Genomic DNA, 20,031 nt, shown 5'->3' on the forward strand with positions numbered 1-20,031 from the left:
ACACCTGCAGGGACCCCCCGGTCTCTTTTCCTAGGACACCTGCAGGGACCTCCGGTCTCTTTTCCTAGGGCACCTGCAGGGACCCCCGGTCTCTTTTCCTAGGACACCTGCAGGGACCCCCGGTCTCTTTTCCTAGGACACCTGCTGGGACCCCCGGTCTCTTTTCCTAGGACACCTGCTGGGACCCCCGGTCTCTTTTCCTAGGATACCTGCAGGGACCCTCGGTGTACACAAAGCCACGTGACGCCCTCTGTGGACTCTTCCGCTGTGTCAGATGATGGCGTATTTCCGGGCACGCCCCCTCTGCTGCCGGAAGTGCTGGGAACAGCTGGAGGTTAGAATCAGGAGCTGGGAGAAATGACGGGGAACAGCGGCAGTGACCCGAGGAGGCCGGGGAAGATACTGAGGTGAGAGCCGGGGGAGGGGGCATATAACACAAGGAAGGGAAGGGAAGCTTGTGTACACAGGCCAGCCATGGGATGGATGTATGGATGAATGATTCACCCCTATTTCTGGTGGTGGGAGCTTTCAGTGCAGGCCTTCTTGTTACCTCCAGCACAGGAGAAGGTAAGTGGAGCACATTCATCATTGGATAGGATGGGTAGATGACTGTAGGTGGGGGGAGGGATAGAGGAGACTTTTTTTTTTCAGCAAAGCCCTTTAAGGGCTCATTCACATGTGCTTTGCTCTTCACTGAGCATTTGTCAGGCAGTGAGGAGGCGATTTATTCTCCTCTATACTGCCTGCTTTACCCCCCCCCCCACCTGTGTGCTGCAACCGCATGCATTGTGCTTGTAGGGCGACCCTAATATTTGAATGGGCGCCATTCTGTGGGCGCTATGCCTGGTGAAAGAGTACAATTCCTGCTGTGGGATGTGTACATCCTGGCCTCGGCAGCTAAAGTGGTTGGGGTTGGTAAAAGCACAGTTCAACCATTGGGATTTACCCCCCCCCTTCCTAACCTCATGTGTGAATGAGCCCTTAGGGCTTGTTTACATTAGCGGGGGTTTAATAAAACCATGCAGTTGTGCCACATTTTTACTACCCCTCAACTCTTCCCTCCGTAGCTGGAAAGGCAGCAGCTGGAGCAGGAATTATCCTCCCTGTTGTGTTCAGCAGGCACTGCCACCCAGCGAGCCTGACACATTCAAGGGGATGGCGTCATGCTGCAACCGCCCTGCAACTATGCAGCAGTAGTCCAGCATTTAACCACTTTACCACCAGAGGATTTTGCTGTCTAACGTCCAGGCCACTTTTTGCGATTCGGCGCTGTGCGACTTTAACTGACAATTGCGCGGTCGTGCGACGCCGTACCCAAACTAAATTTACGTCCTTTTTTCCCCACAAATAGAACTTTCTTTTGGTGGTATTTGATCACCTGTGCGATTTTTACTTTTTGCGCTATAAACAAAAAAAGAGCGAAAAAATAACAATATTTTTCACATTTTTTTTTATATGAAATTCCCCCCCAAATAAAATGTAAAAATCAAATTTTTTTTATAATTTTTTGCCAATTTGTTTTCTGCTACATATTTTTGGTAAAAAACAAAATCGCAATAAGCGTATTTTGATTGGTTTGCGCAAAAGTTATTGCGTTTACTAACTAAGGGAAAGATTTCTGTCATTTTTGGTGTTTTTTTTTTTTTTGTTTTTTTTTTTAACGAGTAATGGCGGCGATCTGCGATTTTGTGGGATTGCGGCGGACAGATCGGACCCCTGACTGACATTTTTGACACTTTTGGGGGTACCAGTGACATTACTACAGTAATCAGTATTATAAATATGCAATGTTACTGTAAAAATGACACTGGCAGGGAAGGGGTTAATTTTATTGGAGAGGGAGGGGTTAATGTATGCCTGGTGCTTACTGACATGTGTGAGGGGAGGTGACTGAGTGACACAGGGACAGATCGAGGGTTCAGCTATGCTGAAGCCTGCAATCTGTCACTGTCTGTCACTTAGGAGATCCGCCCGCTCTGTTTACACAAGCAGGCGGATCTCCACACTCGGTTCCCTAACGATCGGGGAAGAGCAGCGGCAATCGCCGCTGCTCCTCCCCTGGCCCGACTCCCGCTGTGACTGAATACAGCGGGAGCGAGCCTGTGGCGCACGCACGCTCCGCCGCCCACAAGAGGAGGAGTCCAGCGACGATAACGAGCCACATAGCCGTAGTAGCAGCAATGTGAACGGTCGTTATGTGGTTAATGTGTTAAAATGGGTGGTGAGGAGGAGATATAATGCCTCCTCCCTGCCTATCAAATACTCTCCGAAGAGCGATCTGAATGCGATTCCTCTTCCGAGAGCACAGCAGATGTAATCAAAGCCTGAAAGCTGAACCTCTGATATGATTTTTATTGGACAGTTGGGTTGATCCAGCTTTGACCAATGTAGGTATACAACATGTTCTATTCCTAAACAATCTCAGTGAAAGCTGTAAATCGCTGTATAAGTCACGCCTACCAGTGCTTTAAGTGGGCCGGTATGCACTGGTACTCAGTACCGCCACTTCCAAATATGGCTCTTGAGCATACCGCCACCTCTCCGTGCACCTTAGCGTACCAGTACACTCATTTTGGACATCTGCGCCCTCAATTGCCTCCCCCAAGAATATTTCCCACTCCAAAGCCAGACCAGTCACCACCAGTGAGTCCCCCTGCTCCGGAGTCCCAGCCCAGGCCAGGGGGGGGTGCTCTGTGGGGACCCTGATGTGGGGTGGGGGATTTATAGGCTATAATAGAGTACCGGCACCTCTTTTGGGCCACTTAAAGCACTGATGCCTCCCACAGTGATCCCCCGCTGTCTTTTGGGTCCTGTGCCGAGAAAGTGGATTCTTGATTGGATGAGGTGGAGAGGTAGGGGGTGCGATGGCCAGTAAGTGCCCCCTGTAGTTGCATGCAGCAAGATCTTGCTATAGAGATTTTTTGTTTTTATTGTTCTAAAGTGGATCTTCATCCTCTATAGGATGTTTTCTGCCCAAATTGTGTTTGTTTTTTTGTTTAATTTATTTTTTCTGTACTTCTTTTGTTAATGAAAATCCTCTGGCTCGCCCCCTCCCCCCCCCCCCCCTTTGGACATCATCCTCCTAGGCAACTGATGTGCTCTTTGCCCGCTGTGCCTCCTGGGATTTGTATGTTACATATCCTGGGAGTCATAGTCCTTCATTGACAAATGGGGGGGGGGCAGGTTGCATTGGATAGCTGCTGGCTGAACCTGGCAGCTTCCTGATGATGTCACCAAAGAGGATGGCGGTGTGGTACCTAGTGGGGGGCGGAAAAGAGATGAGCCTCAGTAGGACAACACTGGGTCCACTTGGTGGGTGAGTACCTTAAATATGCAGCAACCAAGTAAGCAAGGTTTAAAATAAAAAAATGGAGGGGGGATCAGCTTTAATAAAGCCAAACTCCATGTTTATTGTCCCTTTTAAATAGTTTATTTGGGCCTAAACAAACTATTTACTGCAATAACCGGTGCACTTGCTGTGTGTTCTATTATTTGCCTCATCTATACACAGTATACAGCGCTGTGTTCTGTCTTCCTGTCCCAACTCCTGAAACAAAATCCAGTTGGGCTAACACTGCTCAGCCATTCACAGGAAGCTTCTCTTCTCAGTGAATACAAAGCTGCCTCTGATTTGCTAAGGCAGAGATTGTGATGTCACCTGCCCGCCTCTCCATCTCAGCCAATCAGAGGAAGTTTTTTGTTCATTCACAGAATACAAAGCTCCCTGTGAATGGCTGAGAAGTGCTCAGACTGACTCCCATTTGCTCCAGGAATGGAGCGGGAAGTTCCTGTCCAACTGCTGGAACACGGTGCTATATAACCACTTGACCTCCAGAAGATTTACCCCCCTTCATGAGCAGGCCATTTTTTGCTGTACAGCACTGCAGTATTTTAACTGACCATGCAGCGCTGTACATAAATGCAATTTGTTGTTTTTTTTTCACTAAAATAGAGCCTTCTTTTGGTGGTACAGTAAACCCCCACTCCATCGCGGTTCAGTTTTTGCGGTCCCGGTATATTGCGGTTTTTTTTGTAATGTTATTTTACTATATAAATCATTAAAAATGAAATATTTTTGTGTTTTCCATAGCTCTTGCTATGTCTCTCAGTATCTTTTATGTGTTTAAATGAGTTTCTATTGTTTTAAAAGTGTGTTTAAAGACCTTAAAATGCTTCTACACGTACAGTGACAGTAAAAATAAACATGCCTACAATGCATTTTAATAGGGTTTTTCTATTTCGCAGATTTTCACTTTTCGCGGCTGGGTCCGGAACGTAACCCCCGCAATGGAGGGGGGTTTACTGTATTTGATCACCTCTGGGTTTTTTATTTTATGCTATATAAACAAAAAGGGAAAAAAAAAAACAATATTTTTTACTTTGTACTATAAAATGTATCCAATGAGAAAAAAAAAAATTTTTCTTCAAAAATTAGACCAATATGTATTCTGCTACATGTTTTTTGTTAAAAAAAAAAAAAATTCCAAAAAAAAAAAAAAATTCCAAAAAGTATATATTGATTGGTTTACGCAAAAGTTATTGGGTCTACAAACTATAGGATACATAGTGGAATTTTTATTTTTTATGCTAGTAATGGCGGCATGTAGCGACTTATAGCGGGACTGCGATATTGCGATGGACAGTCTGACACTAACTGCCACTTTTGACACTTTGCGGGAACCGGTGACACTAATACAGTGATCAGTGCTAAAAATATGCACTGTCACTGTACTGCAATGACACTGCATAGGAAGGAGTTAAACATCTAGGGCAATCTAAATGTTAAATGTGTTCCTATCATGGTGTTTATGTGTACTGTGTGTGGTGCTTTTACGAAGGGAAGTGATGGATTTTATTTCCCTGCACAGCAAATCGATACGTAGGCAGAGCTCTATTCTGTATCTCTCATAGCCGATCAGCGGGTGCCGGCGGTTATCCATTGGCTTCTACTGTGATTCTACTGCACACCCCCTACCTGGAAGATAAGATGGATAAATTGGATGGATAAATAAGATGGATAGAAAGATAAAATAGATGGAAAAAGAGGGAATATGTAACAACTATAGCTAACTATCTATATATCTATAAATAATGAGTCCGAAGAAAAGAGTGGAACTATATATATTATATAAAATATATAATGAGTCAGAAAACCAAATAAGCAGAGCAGAGAGATCGAGATAGATGGATAGATACACATATATGTGTATATATAATATACACACACACACACACACACACACACACACACACACACACACACACACACACACACACACACACACACACACACACACACACACACACACACACACACACACACACACACACACACACACACACACACACACACACACACACACACACACTAATGTGTGTGATTCTGCACAGAGCGGGCGCCCTGTAGGGGTAAAGCTACTATAGGGCGATCGGCAACTGGATACTGTGTGTAGCTGAGGCTTCATCCATTGTATACAGTGCAGTCAGCTTGGCCCAAATTATTTAACCACTTAAGCCCCGGAGGATTTGGCTGCTAAACGACCAGAGGGCATTTTGCGATTCGGCACTGCGTGACTTTAACGGACAATTGCGCGGTCGTGCGACGCTGTACCGAAACGAATTTGGCGTCCTTTTTTTCCCACAAACAGAGCTTTCTTTTGGTGGTATTTGATCACCTGTGCGATTTTTTGATCACGCGCTATAAACAAAAAAAGAGCGTAAATTTTGCAAAAATAGCAATATTTTTCCCTTTTTTTTATATGAAATTCCCCCAAAAAAAAATGTAAAAATCAAAATTTTTTAATATTTTCGGCCAATTTGTTTTATGCTACCTATGTTTGGTAAAAAAAATCGCAAAAAGCGTATTTTGATTGGTTTGCGCAAAAGTTATTGCGTTTACTAACAAAGGGAAAGATTTTTGTCATTTTTGTTGTTTTTTTTTTTAACGCGTAATGGCGGCGATCTGCGATTTTTTTTGCGGTACTGCGACATTGCGGCGGACAGATCGGACCCTTGACTGACATTTTTGACACTTTTGGGGTTACCAGTGACATTTCTACAGTAATCAGTGCTATACATATGCACTGTTACTGTAAAAATGCACTGGTAGTGAAGGGGTTAACTTTATTTGAGAGGGAGGGGCTGTGTGTGTCCCTAGGGGCGTGATTCTAACTGTGATTGGCTGTGGCTTCAACTGTATGAGGAGTGATCAATGGATCTACATAGTAGATCCATGTGATCAGCTCTCATACAGAGAGGAGAATGACAGGCAGCTTGTTTACACAAGCTGCCTGACTTTCTCCCTCTCCCCCGCCGATCGCAGAGTGGCCGGCGGCGATCGGGTCCGCCGGTCACGCGCGCGGGGGGGTCCGTGACCACGCGGGAGCGGGAGCGCGCCTCCGGCGGCGCGCGCTCGCTCCCTAAACCCTCACAGGCGAGCGACGTAGACCTACGTCACTTTGCCTGTGAGGGGCTGACCGCCCACGTAGATAGTCGTGCGGCGGTCGGCAAGTGGTTAAAGGGACATTAAAATGGAGTTAGGCTTTAATGTGGTTCTAAAGATTTTTCTTCTTCTTACCTTAATACATTCTCTGCATTAGGGGTATAAAACCTTTCAGGTGCTGCTTTACCCCCCCCCCCCCCCTCCCTCATATACTTTCCTGCACCCAATCTCGGTCCAGTGCTATGCATTATAACTGTGGTGCTGCTCTCTCTCCCTCCTCACTGGACTCTGAGAGCAGCGGGAGCCAATGGCTGTTCATCAAATCCAATGAGGAGGGAGAAAGGGCCGGGTAGGGCTGAGCTACACTATGTCAATAGACACACACAGTGTGGCTCAGGATCGTGCCTGCACGAGTACCCCCCCCCCCCCCTAGTTCAAGCCGCTTTGTGGGGGAGGAGCCAGGGGCTTTCATGAGAGAAGAGGAGGATCAGGTATCCTCTGTGCAAAACCATTACACAGAGCAGGTAAGTATAACCTGTTTATTAAGAAAATAACCTTTTTATATCACATTAAGTTCACATTTCTGCGATGCGGGAAAGCTGCGAATATACAGCGTGTTCCCGCATCGCATCCACACCCCTGGCAGTTCATACTGCCATGTACGATACGCTGGGGGTGTCAAATAAAGGTTAACGACACCCCCAGATCAGATCGCATATCGCAGTGCGATCTGTAAGTTCGCACAGAATCGGATCGCACTAGTGTGAACCACCATGCAATCCGATTCCGCTGCGAACCAAAAAAAGGGTCCTGTGCGAGTTGGGTGCGATTGCGGTGCGAATTAAGCAATACAAACTGTATGGCTGAATTTGCACCGCACAGATATCGCATGTAATTTTAGGAGCAGTGCGCTCAGAATTACCGATCTCTGTGATCGCACTAATGTGAATCGGCACTTAGCAGGGAGAAGGGGAGGTCCACTTTAATGTTGGAGGAAAATGGCAGAACATCTGTCCCGGGTGACAGGATAAGAGGAATGAATATTTATAGACATAGATTATTAATGATTTCCACTAATTTCCAGGTAGAGCGAGTCACCTTCCAAGGATGGTGACTTTGTTCCATTTCGCCCACAGAAAGATCCGATGTCATGAAGGGTTTTGTGTCTTTTTATTGCTGCGATTATAAGAGCAGATAGGAAGCCTGTTCAGTTTTCAAGGCAGCTGGGATTAATACTCTGCTGACGTTACATCCTGGGGTTTAAGTGTTTATTTCCTATATTCATCTAGTCTGGATTAATATTTCCTTGTTAAACTTCTGCTCATCAAATTATTTTTTTTTTAACTTTTTTTTATTTAGTTTTTTTTTTTTTTTTTCACACTCTGAACTGTGGACAGAAACATTTTCATTTAAATATTTTCCATTACCACAAAGTATCACTGTATGGGACATAGTCTGTGCAGAGAGCAGAGCTGTGGGAGGGGCCCAGTAGGCCCTACCCACTACAGGCTGCCTGCAGAAAACTACAGGAGGGGGCGGAGACCAGACCAGTCACCCTGCACAAGGAGACAGCAGTAGTGACCGGTCTTTACTACAGGAAGCTCCTGCACTGAGGTAAGGCTGGGTTCACATATGTGTTAATTAGATGTGGGTTTCCCTGCATCCAATTCACATGACAGGCGAGTGGAACCGTCTCTCAATGGAGTCAGTTCACACAGGTCCAGGGCGGCTGCGGAGTGGATTGCAAAAGAGTCCTGTGCCTGTTTGGATCCGGTCCAGGTGCAAAATCAGGCAAAAATTCGGACCTGAATCGCACCTGAGCCGCTGAACAGACACAAACCCATAGCTGCACATGTGAACCCGGCCTAAAGTCTCACACTGGATTACTGCACAGATCTGGAAGAAATACACAAAGCACACCAAGGAAAAAAGGGATTCTATGAAGACTCATATTTGGGGAAAAAATAATCCTTGCAGACCTGCAGAAAAGAAAGGTGACATGCAGGGCCTAGGTTCATGTTGGGGACAGTATTGGGCTGCTAGGAACTGTGTAGATGAGTGTTTATTGAAAGCGATAGAATGTGACCAGCCGCCCTTCTTGGATATAATGTGACCGGCCGCCCTTCTTGGATGTAATGTGACCGGCCGCCCTTCTTGGATGTAATGTGACCGGCCGCCCTTCTTGGATGTAATGTGACCGGCCGCCCTTCTTGGATGTAATGTGACCGGCCGCCCTTCTTAGATAGAACGTGACCGGCCGCCCTTCTTAGATAGAACGTGACCGGCCGCCCTTCTTAGATAGAACGTGACCGGCCGCCCTTCCTAGATAGAACGTGACCGGCCGCCCTTCCCAGATAGAACGTGACCGGCCGCCCTTCCCAGATAGAACGTGACCGGCCCCCCTTCTCAGAACGTGACCGGCCGCCCTTCTCAGATAGAATGTGACCGGCCGCCCTTCTCAGATAGAATGTGACCGGCCGCCCTTCTCAGATAGAATGTGACCGGCCGCCCTTCTCAGATCGAACGTGACCGGCCGCCCTTCCCAGATAGAACGTGACCGGCCGCCCTTCCCAGATAGAACGTGACCGGCCGCCCTTCCCAGATAGAACGTGACCGGCCGCCCTTCCCAGATAGAACGTGACCGGCCGCCCTTCCCAGATAGAACGTGACCGGCCGCCCTTCCCAGATAGAACGTGACCGGCCGCCCTTCCCAGATAGAACGTGACCGGCCGCCCTTCCCAGATAGAACGTGACCGGCCGCCCTTCCCAGATAGAACGTGACCGGCCGCCCTTCCCAGATAGAACGTGACCGGCCGCCCTTCCCAGATAGAACGTGATAGAACGTCTTGCTGCTGGTTTCTGGGATATACAAAAACAATGACACCAATGGATTTGCTGCAGGACGTCAGTGAGCTATTTTCTATGTTGAAGTCATCCTGTCATTTGGGAAGAATGTGGGCTGTCTTTACAGTCCTCCTCCTGAAAATGCAAGATGCCAGGCTGTAGCTACACTATATTGTCAAAAGTATTGGGACACCTGCCTTAACACACACACATGAATATTAATGGCATCCCAGTCTTAGTCTTTAGGGTTCAATATTGAGTTGGCCCACCCTTTGCAGTTATAACAGCTTCAACTCTTCTGGGAAGGCTGTCCACAAGGTTTAGGAGTGTGTCTATGGGAATGCTTGATCAGAAGTGCATTTGTGAGGTCAGGCACTGATGTGGACGAGAAGGCCTGGCTCGCAGTCTCCTCTCTAATTCATCCCAAAGGTGTTCTATCGGGTTGAGGTCAGGTCTCTGTGCAGACTTCCTGAGGACGCGATAAACGCAAAATGCATTGTGGTCTTCTGTAAACCGGAAATTGAGAGAGCCAGCGACGTCACTTCCGCTTTGTCTGGAACGCACGCCACCGCTGCCACGCCACCAAAGGCTGTGTGTGAGACACTGTCTAGGACAGAACACCTAGTGTCCTCTCCACAGATCCCAATTTGCAAACAGCGCTTCCACCCAGTGCCAGGCTAGGCACTTCACATTGTAAGCAGCCAATTCTTTTATTTTATTTCTCTAATAAAAAACGGAATTACACAATTTTTTTGGCTTCCCCACCATTTCTTTTTACATACATCTGCCTGAGACCACTATCCTGATCCTGATCCACCCTAGAACATCAACTACTTACCTGGAGTGGACAAGTTTGGTGGAGGATTGATCAATCCTTTAACCACTTAAGCCCCGGAAAGATTTTACCCCCTTCCTGACCAGGGGGTATTTTGTGATTCGGCACTGCGTGACTTTAACGGACAATTGCGCGGTCGTGCGACGCTGTACCTAAAACAAATTTGACGTCCTTTTTTTCCCACAAACAGCTTTCTTTTGGTGGTATTTGATCACCTGTGCGATTTTTTTTTTTTTTTTTTTATCATGCGCTATAACCAAAAAAAGAGCGTAAATTTTGCAAAAAATAACAATAATTTTCACATTTTTTTATATGAAATTCCCCAAAAAAAAAATGTAAAAATCAAAATTTTTTTAACATTTTCGGCTGATTTGTTTTATACTACATATGTTTGTTAAAAAAAATCGCAAAAAGCGTATTTTGATTGGTTTGCGCAAAAGTTATCGCATTTACTAACAAAGGGAAAGATTTTTGTCATTTTTGTTGTGTGTGTTTTATTTTTTTTTTTTAACGGGACTGCGACATTGCGGCGGACAGATCGGACCCTTGACTGACATTTTTGACAGTTTTGGGGTTACCAGTGACATTACTGCAGTAATCAGTGCTATACATATGCACTGTTACTTTAAATAACACTGGTAGTGAATGGGTTAACTTTATTTGAGAGGGAGGGGTTATGTGTGTCCCTAGGGGCGTGATTCTTACTGTGATTGGCTGTGCCTTGAAGTGTAGGAACAGTGATCAACGGTCCTACATAGTAGAACCGTATGATCACTGTTCATACACAGGGGAGAATGACAGGCGGCTGTGTTTACATCAGCCGCCTGCCTTTCTCCCTCTGTTACGGACGATCACGAGTGCCCGGCGGACATCGGGTCCGCCGGGCACACGCGCGGGGGGGGGTCCGTGACCGCGCGCTCGCTCCCCAGAGCCTCACAGGCTAGTGACGTACCCATACGTCACTTTGCCTGTGAGGGGCTGACTGCCGCAGTATATGTACTTGCGGCGGTCGGCAAGTGGTTAAAGGGATCAAAGGCGATTTAGGTCCTTGCGACCTAAAGCCATCTGGTAAGAAGCACAAATTGCCTACTTTTACTAAGAGCACAAAATTGGAGCACAAAAGCACTTTGAAGATTCTATTTATTTATTTACTATCACGGACTATTTCACCAGTTGCACTAATAATTTTATATATTAAGGATTTTACTGTCAGCCATATGCGATTTTATGCAAATCCAGTAATTTAATTTATTTATATTTTATCACCATTGTCACATTTATGATTTAAATCATCACCTAAGTCACAATATAGATTACTACAGTGCGTATATTATTTGGTATATTTTATCATTTTATAAGGTATCATAAACTATTTATACATTGGGTTATAAATTTTTGATACAGATACTATTTATATCCCTCATCTTGAATATATATTTATCATCACAAGATATACACACAAGCCCACTATATTACCAGCGCTCATTTTTTTCATTCGTTTTAACATTTGTTGTTTTTTTGGTATTTTACCATAAAATAAAAAAGAGCAGCAGGTATCTCTCATCCTACATAGGGCTAGACACGAAAACTAGACGCCTTCACCCTGATAAATAAATAAAACTATATATATATATATATATATATATATATATATATATATATATATATATATATATATATATATAATATAATATTCTGAGTAAAATATGGTTTTGCAATACATGAGAAAGGAGGGAGTGATTACTTATCTCTGCCTTGGAAGGTAGATGCAGCTGCTGCTCTCTTTTATGTTTATCAACGGCTTAACCAATACAAGATCTGTAGTAAACTGCATAGATCATTGGATCCATGTATACTGAGGTTGTGATGTCTCTGAACAAAGCATTGTTCTCTTTCTCCAGGTATAAACCTCCCACCACAGAGAGCTCCCCCACCCTAGATGATCCAACCCCGGACTATATGAACCTTCTGGGCATGATCTTTAGTATGTGTGGCCTGATGCTTAAGGTAAGATCTTTAACCACTTGCCTACTAAGCCTATTTTTGACATTTGGTTTGGTTTATAAGCTAAAATCAGTTGTTTTTGCTAGAAAACTACTTAGAACCCCCAAACATTATATATTTTTTTTTTAGCAGAGACCCTAGAGAATAAAATGGAGATTATTGTAATATTTTTTATCACACCTTATTTGCGCAGCGGTCTTCCAAACGCAATTTTTTGGGAAAAAAATCACTTTTTTGAATTAAAAAATAAGAATCCAGTAAAGTTAGCCCAATTTTTTTCCATAATGTGAAAGATAATGTTACACCGAGTAAATAGATACCCAACATGTCATGCTTCAAAATTGCGCACGCTCACGGAATGGCGACGAACTTTGGTACTTAAAAATCCCCATAGGCGACACTTTAAAAATTTCTACAGGTTACCAGCTTAGAGTTACAGAGGAGGTCTAGGGCTCATATTATTGCTCTCGCTCTAACGATCGCGGCGATACCTCACATGTGTGGTTTGAACACCGTTTACATATGTGGGCAGGGTTTCCGTGTGCGTTCGCTTCTGCGCGCGAGCTAACGGGGACAGGGCGCTTTCATTTTTTTTTTTTTTTTACTATTTATTTTATTTATTATTTTTTATTTTTACACCGTTTTTAAAAAAAAAAATAAAAAAAAATTGATCATTTTTATTTCTAATACAAGGAATGTAAACATCCCTCGTAATAGAAATAGGCACGACAGGACCTCTTTTTTGTGAGATCTGGGGTCAAAAAGTCCTCAGATCTCACAAGTACACTAATAAAGTTGGAAAGGGAAAAAAAAAAGGGGGGACCTTTAAGTCGGTTGCTCGGCAACGACGTTGGCCGTCGCTCCGGTCCTCCAAGACAATAGAGTCGAGTGAGGGCAAGCTTGCCCTCACTCGACATCCTGTCTGTAAGGATCCGGGACCCGATCGTTTTCCCCGCTGCCGGCGGTTCCGGTAAGCGGGAAAAAGGACCGGGACGCGGCGGGAGGGGGGGGGGGCACCCCTTCCGCCATCCCGGAGGGTGATCTCGCGGCGAATCCGCCACTGGGACCACCCTTATCGGAAAGCCCATCGCCTGCAGTTTAAAAAAAATAGCAGGGTTATGGCAACTATCTGCTGCCATAACACCGGTATTTAGCTTTAAACTCAGGACGTATATGTACTATGGGCCGGTATTGAGGTGGTTAAATAATGCAAACCTAGGACTTTCTTTAACTATCTCCCTACCATGCCACTTCTGATATATATCAGAATATATATACAACAGAGGCCCTAAAAAATAAAATGGCGGGTGTTGCAATTGTTTGACGCACAGTATTTGCGCAGCATTTATTCAAACACAATTTTTTGGGAAAAAATACACTTTAATGAATCTTAGTGCACACAAACGCAATATAATAGCCAATTTTTTGTTAAAATGTAAAAGATGATGTTACGCTGAGTAAATACATACCGAACATGTCATGCTTTAAAATTGCATACGCTCGTGGAATGGCACCAAACTACGGTACTCGGGGACACGTTAAACGCCTTTGCAGGTTACCAGTTTAGAGTTACAGGAGGTATGGCACCAGAATAATTGCTCTCGCTCCAACATTAATGACGATGCCTCACAAGTGTGGTGCCACCACTGTTTACATATGCGTGCAGGACCTATGTATGCGTTTGCATTTGCATGTAAGCACAGGGGGATCGGGGCACGTTAGTTTTTTTATTTTATTTAAAACTTTTTTTTTTGTATTAACTTTATTGCTGTCATAAGGAATGAACAACATACAGTATTTGCATATTTCTTTCCTGGTTATTTTTTTTTTTTTTTTCAGATTAAATGAACTTCTGATATGCAGAATTTAGTGTTGCTCACTTGCCACTAGGTGGTGCTGTAGTTATATCTCTATGCATAATAATTGTATGGTAATTTTCTCTGTTACAGTTGAAGTGGTGTGCGTGGATCGCTGTATATTGCTCCTTTATCAGCTTTGCAAACTCTCGCAGCTCTGAAGATACCAAGCAAATGATGAGCAGTTTTATGTAAGTGATCCCATTCTGACTCGTTGATTGTGTTGACAATGTGTTAGAGACAGGGCTGAAACTTTGGGGGGGGGGGGGGGGGGGGTTGGCACAGGTGCCCTGGGTGCAATGTTGAGATGGGTGCTACCGCTATGGTTGCCACCTGTCCAGGTATTTTACTGGGACCAAGATTTGATTTAAATCTTGTTGTCCCAACGGTGCCAAATGCGAGAGTTCGAGTGACTGGCCTGACGGGCGTGCTAGCGTGGGCACCCGGCACACTTGCCCTGCATCTCTTGCAGGGTGTCTGGAAACCCCCGCTATCTGCACCTTTATGGCAGCCTGCATCTATCCTCGCCAGCGGCATGCACAACACACTGGGGAGAGGACTGAAGCCACCACCTCCTCGGCTCTGACATTCTCCTGTACACAGACAGGAGGAGGAGCCGGGGAGGAGGGACACCGCTCTGCATGAGACACGCTGATGATCTAAGGGTTGCAGTGTATAATATGGATGGAGAATTCCAGAAGAGGGGGACACAGGGACCAGGAACGGGGTAAAGCGGGGAAGGTAAGCATATAGACTTGGAGGAGTGAGTTGAAGAGGAGGAGGGTGACTGGGGGAAAAGAGGACATGTGCTGGAGGGGAGCGGAATTGTGCTAGAAGAGTGGGGGGGTTGGATTTGAAATCCCCCCCCCCCCCACCTCCTAACACCAGTCCCCCTCCCAAAGCACCCCTTAGCACACATCTGACCCCTCCACCCCCACTTCTAGTACAAGCAACGCTGAAACTTGAAGGGGGGGGGGGGAATATGACCTTTGGGTGCCGCATAGAGAGGGATGCTGCCACTAGGGTTGCCGTCTGTCCGGGTTTTTAATCCTGTGTCCAGGTCTCGGTCCACCTGAAACACGGACACATTATTTAAACCAGACTGTGGCTCCCTATGCTCCAGGGAGCCTGTGCAGCTTCCCTGTCACACTGCCCTGCTGACCCCATCCACTTCTGTGCTGTGTGACACCTTCCACCATTGCCCTCCTGACACTGTATACTGCTCCACTGACTGGCACTGTCGACTTTTAAAGTCTTTTCAAGTGTCTGTAAAGGCCCATGCTCCTTCTTCTTCTTCTTCTTCTTTTTTTTTTTTTTTTAAACATACATGTTCTACAATTGTGCTCATAAGTTTACATACCCTGGCAGAATTTATCATTTCTTGGCCATTTTTCAGAGAATATGAATGATGACGCAAAAACTTTTTTCTTTCACTCATGGTTAGTGTTTTGGCTGAAGCCATTTATTATCAATCAACTGTGTTTACTCTTTTTAAATCCTAATGATAAAAGAAAATACCCCAGTGACCCCAATCAAAAGTTTACATACCCCAGTTCTTAATACCGTGTATTGTCCCCTTTAACATCAATGACAGCTTGAAGTCTTTTGTGGTATTTGTGGATGAGGCTCTTTATCTTCTCAGATGGTAAAGCTGCCCATTCTTCCTGGCAAAACGCCTCCAGTTCCTGTAAATTCTTGGGCTGTCTTGCATGAACTGCACGTTTGAGATCTCCCCAGAGTGGCTCAATGATATTGAGGCCAGGAGATGGCCACTCCAGAACCTTCACTTTATTCTGCTGTAGCCAATGACAGGTCGACTTGGCCTTGTGTTTAGGATCATTGTCACGTTGGAATGTCTAAGTACGTCCCATGCGCAGCTTCATTGCTGATGAATGCAAATTGTCCTCCAGTATTTTTTGATAACATACTAAAGTCATCTTGCCATCAATTCTGACCAAATTTGCTGTGCCTTTGTAGCTCACACATCCCCAAAACATCAGCGATCCACATCCGTGTTTCACAGTAGGAATGGTGTACCTTTTATCATAGGCCTTATTGACTCCTCTCCAAATGTAGCATTTGTGGTTGTGGCCAAAAAGCTAAATTTTGGTCTCATCACTCCAAATGACTTTGTGCCAGAAGGTTTGAGGCTTGTCTCTGTGCTGTTTGGCATATTGTAAGTGGGATACTTTGTGGCATTTGCGTAGTAATGGCTTTCTTCTGGCGACTCGACCATGCAGCCCATCTTCGTTCAAGTGTCTCCTTATTGTGTGTATTGAAACAGCCACACCACAGGTTTTCAGAGAGTCCTGTATTTCACCTGAAGTTATTTTTGGGTTTTTCTTTGCATCCCAAACAATTTTTCCTGGCAGTTGTGGCTGAAATTATAGTAGGTCTACCTGACCGTGATTTGGTTTCAACAGAACCCCTCATTTTCCACTTCTTGATTAAGTTTGAACACTGCTGATTGGCATTCTCAGTTCCTTGGATATCTTTTTATATCCCTTTCCTGTTTTATACAGTTCAAATACCTTTCCCCCCAGATCCTTTTGACAATTCTTTTGCTTTCCCCATGACTCAGAATCCAGAAACTTCAGTGCAGCACTGGATGAAAGATGGAAGGGCCTGTCAGGAGTCCAGAAACTCATTGACCTTTTATACACACACACACTAATTACAAGCAAACAGAATGCATGAAGGTAAAATACCTTCAGCCTTTAGAACTACTTTAAGGTAGGCTTCACATTTTTACAGTGGCATTTGTTAAGCATATTTAATGGGTTTTATTTAGCCGTGCACCTTTAAGCCCCTCCTACTCTAAACCACTGCTCATCGTGACACGCAACACACTCCATATTACTGCTCTCCTTGGGGCACCCACTGGTGTCCCAGGTCTTTTACAATCTTATAGTGTATACTATTAAAAAAAATGCCATGTGCCACCAAAGTGTTCAGGTTTGGCTTGGGGGAAAAAAAAAAGTGGCAACCTTATTCAGTGCCCCAGAAGAAAGCAGCAGCTCTTTGAGGCGATTTCAAGCCTCACCTTTGCGGCGGATTGGGAGGGATTCCGCCGATACAAAAGAGAGCCTAGAAGTGGGTCTTTTATAATTCACTTCTTTTACCGCGGCACCCCTCCCAATCCACACTGGAAGTGAGGCTTCAAATCTCCTCATTCAAAGAAGATGAATTTTAAATTCTGTTTTCTGATGTTAATTAAAACCAAGATCTAAAAGTTGTCCAGTTTCAAAAGTATGAGGAAGTCACACCCAATGCCACAGCACCCCTGTAAATTGTGGTTTTACTCTTATCTATGGCAGGAAATACAGAGCAATGAAGAAATTTGAGTGTGTATTCTAAAATTTTTGGTGCAAATGTATAAAAAGCTCTCTTCTGTTCTGTTCTTGATGTCTAATACGTTGCTGTAACTTTAAAGCTGAATTCCTGTAAGCCTGTTGTTCCAGTTCTAGAAGGTACACAGACCTGATAAAGAAAACCACAACCTCTGTGCACAGTGAAAAGTTTTAGGCCCTGTTCACACCTGAGGGTTTTTCAGCATGTAAAACGCTTATCTCTGAAGTCTCAAAATGCCCAACAAGCAAAATCCTATTCATTTCAATGGCCCTAGTTCACATATGACGTTTTGTCGCCAAAAGCTTAAAGTACATGAGAGTTCTTAAGTAAACGTGAAGATTAGAAAGTAGAGGGATTAGCACACATGGAGGTTGGGCATAGTGTGCCAAGACCTATAATGTATACTCAGGCTTTTAGGCTCCACTCCCGGACAATTACCACATAAGACCAGCCAGAATATAGCATTTTACATTTTAATGCAATTACTTAAGAGAAGTATGCAGTTTTGTTACTTTGGGATCCTAATTACCGAGGTGGATGCAGCATCGTTCCCCCGCCAACTCTAAGACTGAGAACTGAGTGATCAAACCCCGCTGATCGCTTGGTTCTCAGAGCTCTGTGAGCAAGAGAGCTGGTGACTGTCGGTCACTGCTCTCTGCTCTGCCGCCCCCCCTCACTTGAGTGCTGGGATGTGGAGGGGCCAGGGACAGCTGGCTCAGGCTCAACGGCTCGCCGAGAGGCTGAGCCAGCTGTCGGTCCAAGCTCCTGGTTGGATTGCGACCATATGGTCGTGATCTTTCGCCAGCCTGTGACATCAGTCGACAGCAGGCTTCAGCCCCCTGTCTACTGAAAACCGGTCATAGAAGTGCAGAGCGAACTGCACTCCTGTGATCCACAGCCAAATTAACTTTGCGTTTTTTTGTGCAAACTGTTAAAGGAGAAGTACAGCCAAATAACCATTTCAAGAAACATTAATTTCTGTTATTTTGAAACAAATCAGCTTCACCATTACCCATATTCTGAAATGCCTTGCTGTCTCTCTTCAGAGTGCAAAACGGCACATTTGTAAGCACATTGATCTAGACAGTGATGGCGAACTTTGGCACCCCAGATGTTTTGGAACTACATTTCCCATGATGCTCTTGCAGTCTGCAGGAGCATCATGGGAAATGTAGTTCCAAATCATCTGGGGTGCCAAGGTTCGCCATCACTGATCTAGTAATTTCTGTAAAATCATCCTATCAAGCAAATATGTTCTATGGAGAACCTAATATTTTCCTTTTCCTGTGTGGGGGTCCTTCTGTGTAGCACCAATTTACTGCTATTCCTATGCTTGTACCTTTTTAAAGATCCCTCTATTTGATCCTGTGTGTTTTTTTGAATCCTCCAAAAAATATATAATGTGGCCATTTTTATAGAAAATTTTTTTTTTTTGGTTTTATTTTTAATATTCAGTAGCACTAAATCTAGATCACCATTCTAATTAAAGGGGAATTCTAAAGATTTTAGTCAGTTTTAACTGATGTTTTATACTGATTATTTTATTGTTTATATAAAATCTTTATTTTCCAAATGAAAAATGTGAATACAGTGGGGATCTGGGATGCTCGATTTGCTACATGGACGGAGATGCCTTGACCAAGCCTAAGAGGTTCTGCCTGGCCGTTAGTATAGAGAAGTGTTTGTGTGCCTCCTCTGACTCATTAAGCAGTTCCTCTAATCCAGTGGTTCTCAACTCCGGTCCTCAGGACCCACTAACAGGCCAGATTTTAAGTATTACCTTGGGGAGATGCAGACTAGAGTACTGCAATCACTGAGCAGCAAATTATATCACCTGTGATGTATTTCAGTTATCTTGCAAACCTGGCCTGTTAGTGTGCCCTGAGGACCGGAGTTGAGAAACGCTGCCCTAATCTAATCTGCCAGCTTTTCACAAAACGAACTGCTTTATGAGCCTGCAAAAGGTTTCAGTACTTTTGCAACTCATCACTTCTTCTCTTTGCTAGTGGTTGAGACACCAAATATTCTGCACAATGAATGCAACATCCCCTCTGCTTCTCAGAGGTATTGGTTTCAATAGAATTCAGTACTAATGAGGTACTGCAAGCAACTGATTTAGTCATTCCTGTCCTTTTTACAGGCCTGCAAATGTCAGTGTTTCTGTACCATGTGTATGCCATAAACACAAGTTTTATATCCAGGTTTAGGTGATGCGCTGTTTCAATACACTTTGCATAGATGTTATTTGTGAGTTTTAGCCTTAAATCTTTTATTGCATTCTTGCAGGTTGTCCATCTCAGCAGTGGTCATGTCCTACCTACAGAACCCGCAGCCCATGTCTCCCCCCTGGTAACACCGGCCTTGTCCAGCTCAGGAGAAGTTGATTGGCGTGGACCCTGGAAATTTAGAGACTTCGACTTCCCACTTGATCTCCTGTGTCTGGCAATTGTGTAACTAAATAAAAATGGTTGATTTTTACTTTTTGTGTTTGTCTGAAGTGACTCAGTTTCATACATGTAAGTGTTGGGTCACCTTACTTGTATTTTTATTTGACCGGACTGCTGGCTACTCTAACAAAATGTTTATATGAGGCATCATTGTGGGGCTGCTGTATGAGAGTGAGGCTTTAAAACAAGGTAAAGGATAGGGTCACCTTTAGCAACAAACACCCTCACCCCCAGATCCCCCGCTTTGTAACG

General features: G+C 44.6%; 1 protein-coding gene across 1 annotated transcript; it reads left to right on the forward strand.

Annotated features, from left to right (window-relative positions):
• The first annotated feature begins 275 nt into the window (after positions 1 to 275).
• On the forward strand, positions 276 to 19,810 carry WDR83OS (WD repeat domain 83 opposite strand). Its single transcript, XM_082254300.1, has 4 exons — positions 276 to 407; positions 12,023 to 12,128; positions 14,075 to 14,172; positions 19,619 to 19,810. The coding sequence occupies exons 1-4, from the start codon at positions 358 to 360 to the stop codon at positions 19,683 to 19,685; spliced, it is 321 nt and encodes a 106-aa protein (XP_082110426.1). The 5' UTR covers positions 276 to 357; the 3' UTR covers positions 19,686 to 19,810.
• Positions 19,811 to 20,031: the final 221 nt, after the last annotated feature.

This window comes from Pelophylax lessonae (assembly GCF_965119305.1).
Source record: "Pelophylax lessonae genome assembly, chromosome: 4".
Classification (NCBI taxonomy): domain Eukaryota; kingdom Metazoa; phylum Chordata; class Amphibia; order Anura; family Ranidae; genus Pelophylax; species Pelophylax lessonae.

Coding starts and splice junctions, on each gene's coding strand:
- WDR83OS (XM_082254300.1), top strand. CDS start 358: ATGACGGGGAACAGCGGCAGTGACCCGAGGAGGCCGGGGAAGATACTG. Junction 408..12,022: donor AGGCCGGGGAAGATACTGAG/GTGAGAGCCGGG, acceptor CTCTTTCTCCAG/GTATAAACCTCCCACCACAG. Junction 12,129..14,074: donor TGTGTGGCCTGATGCTTAAG/GTAAGATCTTTA, acceptor TCTCTGTTACAG/TTGAAGTGGTGTGCGTGGAT.